We start from the raw sequence: 11,199 nt of genomic DNA on the forward strand, positions 1-11,199 counted from the left end.
TATAATGACCAGCAAAAATGCTCATCAGCAGAAAAACGAAATACAGATATTAATCTAATGAATTATATAGTAGTGAGAGGGAATATACTACAGATGAATCTTAGTAACATACTGTTGAGTGGAAAAAAATAAGTCCCAGAGAAATATGTACAGTCACGTGTCACTTAATGATAGGAATATGTTCTAAGAAATGTGTCATTAGGCGATTTCGTCGTGTGGACTTATACTTACAGGAGACATCAAAACTAATGGTGAGGGTTCTGGGAAGATGGTAGCAGCAGCAGCTGCACAGATTTTGACTCTTCAAATCCCCACATAAAAGCAGACAAGGCGTCTGGATAGCAAAACCAAAATCCCATCCACAAAACTTACCAACAAAACCATGTGACAAGGTATCCCTTCAATTCCACAACACAAGTGGGCACAGACAATTCACCGACACCCACAAGACCTACACTGCTTGGCAGGAAAAAGAAAGCAAAGCAACAAGAGGCCAATGAATGTACCTAAGAACAGAACAACTCCAAAATAGCTAATGGGTGTTCACCTGAAACCACAGCAGACCAATAGCTATTGTTGAAAACAACAATAGCTGAAACTGGGAGAGATTCTGGCATCTGGGTAAGACAAAATCTCCACGAGAAGATGGGTCTGAAGAGGCTAGATCAATGTAGGCCCCACGAACTTTCAAAACAGATCCACCAGGCCTGTCTTCCAGAACAAGCCCCACAATGAGAAGACACTGCTGGTATAGAACCAAAACTGAGTAGGGAAGAACAACAGAAGAAAGAGAAGATCCAGACCAAACTGGGAAGGGGGAAAAGATCTAGTAAATCTCAAAAAATCTTTCCTGAATTCTATCTTATGCTAAAGATTAAAGAAACCTGATTCCACATAAAAATGACCAACATTAAAATATCAAGTCAAATCTATACAAATTATTAGAAAAAGAAAAGCAGAATCCCCACAGACAATAAAAGCACTCAGAAAAGTATATCCATAAAACAGATAAAAAAAAACTGCAACCTAATATTTCAAACAAGCTAAAGGCATTAAGAAAGCGATAATGATACATAAAAGAACAACATACATTAGAATTAGAAAAACAGAACTAGAGACAAACTACTCAGGAAAAAAAATAAGAAAAAAAGGGAAAAAAATAATTTCACTAATAAGACCAAACTAGGAGGAAAACAAAGAGAAATAAATATAGCAGTGCCTTCAAAAAATAAAATGTGAAAATAGAAAACACTTTAAATTTTAAAAACAGATAAAAAGGTTCACTGATGGAAGGCAAAGAGAAAATATACCAACAATAGGAGTTCCTGAAGAATGGGAAGAGCACAAATACTAAAATAACCTTCTCAATTAAAAATAAATGTGTAGCTACTAAAAAGAACATACCACATACCTAAGAATACTGATCCAGAATGAATAAGACCAAGACGTAGTTTATTTAAATTATTAGGCTTTAATGGGAAAAAAAATCCTTTGGGCATCTAGAAAAAAAGAATATGTGACTTACAAGGAAAATAAAATTAAATGATCATCAGACTTTTCACAGGAATGCTTTATGACACAAGAAAACAGAGTAACATATTTAAAATATTTAAAGATAAAAGGCGATCCAATGATTTTATATTCAGTAAAACTCACTTTTAAGTACAAATGACACACTTATCAACATGTGAGAATTCACAGACTACTGTTCCTGAAGAATCTACTAGAAAATAAGCTTCAGACAACCAAAATTACTAGAGACCAAGACACAAGGATTGGTGATAAGCATTAAATACATAGGTAGCTATAAAACTAAGACTGAATGAGGATTAAGAAGAATACATAGTATGTAATAGCTATAACTATTATGTAATAGCTATAACTATGACAGTGTTGAATAGTACATCTATTTTAAAAACGGAAAGAGAATGAGAAGTATATACGTGAAAAAAAGTTTTCAGTAATCATATCAGTGGTAGTATTAGTACCATTACTCCAAAACTATTGTGAATTGTGCACATAATACAGAATAAAAAAGTGAGTAATGTTGGAAAATTCTAATTCTATCATGTCTTGTGCCCTTAAGAACCAAAATTCTTAGTGTGGAAGAAAGGGAATAGATACATATATAACAAAAAAGCTCTATGTTCTTGAATTTGAATTAGAAATATCAATGCGAACTCATAAGTTATTTTATCCTTATTGTTTCCTAGCTCTGTCCACTGAAAAGGCCTAGAAACAATAATCAATTTAGTAATAATAAACATCTCTAGTGCTTCAACTGTGGTCTTCAAATATGTCATTTCTCACTAAAAAAAAAAACAAAAAAAAAACACAGAGCTTTTTAGAGAAATGAGTGCATTCCATAAGAAAAGTTTGAGATGAATCCTATATTAAGTTAACAAGGAAGCTAATCAAAGTCTCAGGAGCCAATCTGAAAAAGTTCCTACCAGCCAAAAATGGAACAATGTGAACTTCACTAATGACAGTAATTGCAATTTATTAAAACCTATGAAATATGCTTAAATCCATGAGTTCATAATTATTAAAAGAAAACCAGTCACCTTTGGATAATGGCAGAGGACAAACCTATTATCCTAAAAACTGGTAAATAAAGGGAAATAAATCAAGTATTTATCCCACTTTTCCTATAGGAACTATACAACTGGGTAATAGATGTTTAATGGGAATTAAATAATAGATTAGTGGGAATTATCCATTTATAATATTATTCCAACTAAGACAAAATTAGACTACTACAATTTTTGCAATTCCTCATTAATTAATAGGTACAGTCATTAAGTGTGAAATGGTACGAATGTCAACAAAAAAAAAAATAATCAAACATTTTGGGCCTCTTATCGTCTTGCTAAAGGGATCTAACCTGAATCTGAATTGGATTCTGGATCAATCTGCCAATTTTCAAGAAACACAGAGAATAGAGGAATATAATGATCTGCACCATGAGTGTACAATAAGCAAACTCCAAACTATGGAAAACACTACATGTCAAATGGCTCTAGCTCTTTAAGAGAGAAATTATATAGGAAAAAAAATGGAATGGAGGGGGAACCTATACAATAAAAGAGACTTAAGACATCAAATTTTTTAATGGCAAGGAAATGATTATGATAGAAGTCAGAATAATGGTACGTTATTGTAATGGTTATTTAAGGTGGAAAGGAGGTTAGGATTGAAATGGGACATATAGAAGGAACTTCCAGAATGGACGACAAGGCTCTAGTTCTTGACCTGAGTAGTGGTTTCAAAGATATACCTTTCAATAATTCTTTAGGCCATATTGTTTGTTATTTTGTGGTTTTCTGAATTTTCACTTTATAATAAAAAGATGTTTTAAGTGAAAATTTTTTCTTAATCTAAATGGATATGTTTTTATTCTATCACAATTATTTTATTTCTCATGTTTTATAAATATTCTTTTGTACCTATTCAATATTAATTTAAGTTTAATTAAAAGACCATAGTGTTCATAATGCAAATTCTTCTTAATTAAGATCACAGTCTAAATGCTGAGTTGAAATCCAGATTCTGCCATTTACCAACTCTCTGAGCCTCAATTTCCTCTTATGTAAAAGAAGGATAATAAAAGAGTTGAGGAATAATTTAATTCTATTATATTATTAATTCACTACGCAAAAATGCATTTATTTTCCATTTCTAACATACCTTTTAGTATAAGCCGAGAAAGCATAAATTCATAGAAAAGTTTATTTCATTTAAGGGATCAACTAATCAAGATCTGAAATTCCATGCTATTCAATTAGAGAAATCCCTTAAATCACAATACACAGCAATCTATTCCTTTAGCAATGTATTTACTGAACCTAGAACAGTACTTGGTACACAGTTAACAAAACAAAGTCCCTGCTCTGACAGGCTGTTATTCCAGCTGAGTGAAACCAACCAACATAAAAAGAAATGAACAGATAATATGTCAGGTAGTAATCAGTCTAAGAAGAAAAATAAAGAAGGGTGATATGATAGTCATGGGAGAGGAGATGCTATTTCAGTCAGGGACAACCTATCTGAAAATAGAAAATTAGAGCCTTCTGGGGAAACGTGACAGAGAGAAGATAGCAAGCACAAAGGCACTGAACACCTTATGTGTTCAAGAAATGGCAAAGACAGTGTGGCTAGAACAGATTGTGCAGGAAAAGAACGGAAAGACTTTACCTCAAAGAGAGTGAAAGGGAAGATTTTATAGGGTTTTACCGGCCACAGTAAGAGTTTTAGATTTTGTTCCTAGAAAGATAAACTATTGAGCATAGGAGTAATATGTCCTAACTTGTTTTAAAATAACCATTTTGTCTGCTATGTGAAGAATAGACTCAGGGAGTAATGAAAAAAGCAGCTAGACCACTTAGGAAGCTACTGCAACTGCCCATGAAAGACTAGTGATTAGTATACACGAGCAGAAGTGGGAGTGATAGTGTCAGATTCTAGATATCCTACTTTTTACATAGTTTCAGCAGCCAAAACACATTTAAAAATTCTCCAAAACACTAATACCGTTTAAAAATATTGTTATAGAAGTAAAAGTCCTTGAGAAAGTCTTTCAAAACACATAGCAACTGGAATACTATATGGTTAATGGTTGATTGATGGTTAAACAAATTTGAGAGACAATGGATGTTAAGTGCCAAGGCTCTAAAGTCAAACTTTCTGGTTTTGATCCTAGTTAATCACTAACTAAATATGAAAATTTCAGCTAAGTTTCTCTATGCCTCTGTTTTCTCATTTGTCAAATGGGAATAATTTAATTATTATAGCTACCTCATGGGACTCTTGTGATTAAATATAAAAAGTGAATATGAAGAATTTATCTGACATGATAACAACTCAATAAATATTAGCTATCAAAGTTATTACTCTACTCTCACTAGTTTCCACTGCCACAGGTTCCCACTATTACTTTTTCCCATTGCTACTACTGTTTATAATATTCTGTTTTATGAACAGTTACATATTAATTTAAAAATTATCACAATAAAAATGAATTTTAAGTATTGCTAACATGTTATATATTTCATGATATGGTTTTTAATAAAAAGATAGTTTTTGTTTTAGATATAACAAAGTACCCTGATTTGTATTATACTTCTTTAGATTTAAGGATAACTGGATTTGATTTGCAAGAATTCAAAGCAATTTTTACTAACATTTTTTTCTTCTCTTCAAAACTAAATTCAAAACAAATTAATGTGAAATCTCATAAGGTCCTGAAAAATCCAATGAAGAATATGACAAGAACAATTATTATATATGAATCATAAGTGCCTGGACTTTTTGTGTAGTTGCTCACATTCCTGTTACCCTGTTGCGCATCTGTGTAAATGCGTTAGGTCCACAAGACAAACTGTCTGGAGCCAAATATCTGATGCCCTTTCCTATCTGAAATGCTTTTCCACTAAAGATACATAAGACAGTGATAAGGATAATGCCTCTGGAAGAGGACACAGGAGAAGAAGAGTGAGAAAGAGACTCACTTTACACTTATCTGGGTTCCTTCTCTTGCACATGCCTTAACTTTTCAAGAACACAAAATTTTTTTAAAGGAAAAAATTCTACTTAACATCTTACAAAACCATTTCTTAAATGTCTAATAATTCACCATAATGGCAGCTTACCAGATTGAAGATGCCAGTAAGATATTAGTGTTGTTTGCAAGAAACCTCAATGGAGGCTCCGCAAGCAGTATACAGGATAAAATTCCTCCACCAAAGCAGTGAAGCATAGCAGTAAACCAACTTGAAACAGGATTCTTCCATGCCATGTCCACCGCTCCTGAAAAAGAAAAAAATACGGTCTGAGATAGCTGTATATTAAACAAGTCTGAGATAGCTGTATATTAAAAGAAATAAACTCTTAATTTCATATTTTCCTATAACATCACTACTCATAAGTATGACAATCACAATAATCATAAACCATATCTTTTGTTCTTTATTTAAATCAAGACTAGAAATGTTTTGTTAAGACATGGGTGACTTGAGGCACCTTCAAAAGACTCTGTTCAGGCTCTTATTGCCAGTTTCCTAGTAGTAGATTATTAGAAACAATCTATTGTTTCCTTTCATTCCTAGTCCAGTCGATATGTTAAAGAGACATATTAAGAAAAATTTATAACCTTAAGTAATTTTAAAAATAAAAGTTGAAATAAACTAACTTTCAACATGACAGGCGCAAAATATAGTTAACAAAATAAACCCAAAGTCAAAAGTTGATACGGAACAAATATTTACAAAATCGCAAAATGTCTCCTAACGAATTACTTATTACAGAGGAAAATGACAACTTTAGAGTGGAGAAGCTTGCAGACATCACTTTAAACAAATGTCAGGTGACTCATGATATAATGCGGCTAAGAACACATCATTAGTTCTGTGATATTTCTCCAAAAATGTATAACTTGAACCTAATCAAATACACCTAAATTGAGGGTTATTCGGAGTGCGGGGTAGGGGACCTGTCCTATACTTTAATAATGTCAAAGTCAAGAAAAAGGCTGGTGAAATGTTCCCGATCAAATGACATTAAAGAGACAACAAATAAATGCAATGCATATCATAGATCATATCCCAGAGTGGAAAAGAATATTTTTAAAAGGACCTTTCTGGACAAGTGATAAAATCTCAAAATGGATTGTGGCTTAGATTATAGTACTGTATCACTATTAAAATTCCTGGTTTTGATAACTGTACTGTGGTTTTTAAAATTAACACTTAAGTAATTAGAAGTAACTGGGCAAAACGCCTCCAATTTACACTCAAATGGTTCTGAAAAATTAATATGCATAAATAAAAACATTCAGAGAGAGAACGCTAAAATACAAACTTCTAGTTATCAGTAAGTTCTGGGGATCTCATGTATAGCATAGTGACTACATTAAATAACACCATATATATACTTGAAATGTTCTGAGAGTAGATCTTAAGTGTTGCTGTGATGGATGTGCCAATTAACTGGTTGTGGTAATTACTTCACAATGTATGTCTATCAAATTATCACTCATGCACTTTAAATACGTACAACTTTGTCAATTATACCTCAGTAAAGCTGGAAAAAAATAAATGGGGCAAAATTTAAGTACAGTTGACCCTTGAACAACAAGGGTTTGAATTGCATGTGTCCACTTAAACATGGGTTTTTTTCAATAAATATATTGGAAAGATATTTTGGAGATGTGCGAAAACTTGAAAAAACTTGCAGACAAACCATACAGCCTAGAAACATCGGGGGGAAAAAAATAAGAAACAGATATGTCAGGAACACATATAACAGTTAATGTTAATCAACTGTTTATGTTATTGGTCAGGCCTGTGATCAACAGCAGCTATTAGGAGTTAATTTGGGAGGTAGTCAAAAGTTACACGTGGATTGTTCAACTGTGCAGGGAGACAAGGGGTGGGAGTGGCTTCCTAACCCTGAGTTGTTCAAGGATCAACTGTATTTAGCAAACGTGGATAGAGTATATGAGAGTTCCTTAATCTATTCTGGCAACCTTTACGTAAGTTTGAAATTATGAAAAGAAAAAATATTTAAAAATAAAGAATAAACTCAGCCAGAGAAACAGAAGTAATTTATAAAAATAAAGTAGATTAATTAAATAGATGCTAAAGGAGGGAGACAGTGATGGGCAATCAATAAAACCAGCACAAAGTTGTTCTTGAAAAATAAAAATACCAATAAAACAGACCATTGCTCAGCAAGTCTGAGAAAAAGGAGACAGGAGTAGGCATGGGGAATGGAAATAAAGCATAACATTAGAAGAAAAAAGATAATTTTAGATAGTTTTTTAATTACAGGAAAACAGCATGTATTTACTCTAAAAAAGGTGAAGATGTAGTTGAAATGAATAATTTTCTAAGAAACTATAAATTAGCAAAATTCTCTTTAAAAACAGGTAGAAATCTGAACACACAAATCACTATGGAAAAAAACAGCAAGACAGTTAAAGATCTATCTTAAGAAAACTGCTAGACTCAGATAAGTTGATTAGAAATAAACTGAAAAACATTTACAAAATAGGTTTGGATTACTCATTTTTATGCTATGACCATTACAGAGATTAGCAAAGGAGAAAAATCATTCCATGAAACAACATAACCCCAAAATCATAATTATAGAGAAAAGTAAAAACAGAAAGAATGAAGAGAAAGAGATCGGAGTAAGGGAGAAGGGAAGAAAGCAAAAAAGAAAAAAGACATACACTATAATTTTAACATGAATACAATGTACAAATACATTAATAACAAAGTGAAATCAGCTTTTTGAAAGGATAATAAATCTTGACTGAGTGGATTTTATACACAAAGAATTTAAAGAAGGTTCAATACTCAGAAATTCGTTAAAATCATTCACTATACTAACAAGTTATTATGATTATTCCTTTAGTCAGACAGTAAAAAGTCACTTGATAAAACTTCCACACACTTTATTTTTATAAAAAAACTAGCAATTTAACAAGAGAAGCAAAGTACTTAACCTAAATAAAGCCATGAAGGAAAAGATTTACAAGTATGACTTCATCGAAATTTAAAGCTTCTATATGACAAAAGACTGGGACAAAATGTTTTCCAACCTACATAAAGCAAATTCCAACAAATCGACAGGAAAAGACAACAAACAGAATAGATAAATGAGTAAGTCACAAAGCAGGAACTATAAATGACTAATAAACATACCAAAAAAAAAGTCCTCAATTAATTAGTAATCAAGGGAAAACAAAATAAGACATAACTGGGTCAGAGAAGAAATAAAAAGAAAAATCAAGAGATACATGGAAACGAATGATAATGATAGTACAACATATCAAAACTTTTGGGACATGGCAAAAGTGGTCATAAGAGGAAAGTTCATATCATTACAGGCCTACCTCCAAAAAGAAGAATGAGCCTAAATAAACAACATAACACTTCATCTTAAAAAAGTAGAAAAGGAAAAACAAAGGAAGCCTAAAGTCAGCAGAAAGAAAGAAATAATCAAAATTAGAGCAGAAAAAAATGAAATTAAAAACAAAAAAAAATAGAAAAAATAAATGCAACAAAGAGTTGGTTCTTTAGGAAAGTTAATAAAATTGACAAACCCCTGGCTAACTTCACTAAAGAAAAAAGAAAAAGTACACAAATAAACAAAATCAGGGATGAAAGAGGGGAAATTACGACTGACATCACAGAAATACAAAGGATCATACAAGAATACTATGAAAAAGTAAACAACACCAAATTTAATAACCCAGAAGAAATGAACCAGTACTTAAAAAAATATAACCTTCCTAGACTCAATCAAGAAGAACTGGAAAATCTAAATAGACAGATCAGAAGTATGGAAATTGAAACAATCATCAAAAACCTACCAAAAAGTAAAAGTTCAGGACCAGATGGCTTCACCAGTGAATTCTACCAAACATTCAAAGAAGATTTAATATCTATTCTCCTCAAATTATTCCAAAAAATCAAAGAGGAGGCAATACTTCCCAAAACATTTTATGAGGCCAATATTACTCTGATACCAAAACGTGGTAAAGATAACACAAAAAAAGAAAACTACAGACCAATAGTTCCCATGAACACAGAGGCAAAAATCCTAAATAAGTTACTAGCGATCCAAATACAGCAACATATTAAAAAGATTACACACCACGATCAAGTGGGCTTCATCCCAGGGGCAAAGGGATGGTTCGATATACGCGAATCGATTAATGTGATACACCACATAAACAAATTAAAAAATAAGAATCATTTGACCATATCAGTAGATGCAGAAAAAGCCTTTGACAAGATACAGCATCCATTTAAGATCAAAACACTTAACAAAAATCAGTATAGAATGAGAGTACCTTAACATGATAAAGATCATATAAGACAAACTAAAAACCTTCCCTCTAAGATCAGAAACAAGGCAAGGCTGTCCACTAGCGCCACTGTTATTCAATATAATATTGGAGGTCCTAGCAAGTGCAATCAGACAAAAGAGAGATATAAAAGGCATCCAAATAGGAAACGAAGAAGTTAAACTGTCACTATTTGCAGATGACATGATTCTCTAATAGAAAACCCTAAAGACTCCACAGGAACACTACTAAAAACAATAAGCAAATACAGTAAAGTTTCTGGATACAAAATCAATGTTCAAAAATCCATAGCATTCCTATGCTCTAATAATGAAGTATCAGAAAAAGTGGAAAAAATAATTCCTTTTGCACTTGCAACAAAAAAGAATGAAATACCTAGGAATAAATCTAACAAAACATATGAAGGACCTATATAAGGAAAAGTATACAACCCTATTAAAAGAAATTGAAGAAGATAAAAAGAAATGGAAAGATATTCTGTGTTCTTGGGTTGGAAGAATCAAATAGGTAAAATGACCTTATTACCTAAAGCATTATAGAGATTTAACGCAATCCCCATCGAAATCCCATCAGCTTTTTTTAAAGAAATAGAACAAGAAATCATCTGATTTGTATGGAAACACAAAAGACTCCGAATTGCCAAAGCCATCCTGAGAAAAAAGAATGAGGCTGGAGGCATCATTCTGCTTGACTTCAAATTATACTACAAAGCGACAGTAATCAAAATAGCATGGTATTGGCAGCAAAACAGACACATGGACCAGTGGAACAGAATCAAGAGTCCAGAAGTAAACCCATATTTATATGGACAAATAATTTTTGACAAAAAAGCCAAAAACATACAGTGGAGAAAGGAAAACTTCTTCAACAAAGGGTGCTGGGAAAACTGGAAAGCCACCTGCAAAAGAATGAAACTAGAATGATAGACTGTTGTCTATCACCACACACCAAATTTAACTCAAAATGGATTAAGGACCTGAATATAAGACCTGAAACAATAAAATGCATAGAAGAAAACATAAGAATTAAACTCAAGGACCTTGGACTTAAAAAGAATTTTATGAATTTGACCTCAAAAGCAAGGGAAGTAAAAGCTAAAATAAATGCATGGGACCACATCAAACTAAAAAGCTTCTGCTTAGCAAAGGAAATCGTCAACAAGGTAAAGAGACAACCATTCGAATGGAAAAATATATTTGCAAGCAATGCCTCTGATAAGGGCCTAATATCCAAAATATACAAAGAACTCGCACAACTCAATAACAACAAAAAACTAAATGATCCAATCAAAAAAAATGGGCAGAGGATCTGAACAGACATTCCTC

The 11,199-nt window shown here is 32.3% G+C and overlaps 1 protein-coding gene across 2 annotated transcripts in view; it reads right to left on the reverse strand.

The window, feature by feature from the left end:
• The window catches only part of TMEM38B (transmembrane protein 38B), a 51,134-nt gene that overhangs the window by 25,896 nt on the left and 14,039 nt on the right, over nucleotides 1–11,199 (reverse strand). For both annotated transcript variants that reach the window (XM_011364955.2, XM_011364956.2), the window contains one exon: nucleotides 5,649–5,805. In XM_011364955.2, the coding sequence (XP_011363257.1) occupies nucleotides 5,649–5,805 (157 nt within the window). The remainder of the gene's footprint in view (nucleotides 1–5,648; nucleotides 5,806–11,199) is intronic.

The sequence above is a fragment of the Pteropus vampyrus genome, unplaced genomic scaffold (genome assembly GCF_000151845.1).
Source record: "Pteropus vampyrus isolate Shadow unplaced genomic scaffold, Pvam_2.0 Scaffold103, whole genome shotgun sequence".
NCBI classification, from domain to species: Eukaryota; Metazoa; Chordata; class Mammalia; order Chiroptera; family Pteropodidae; genus Pteropus; species Pteropus vampyrus.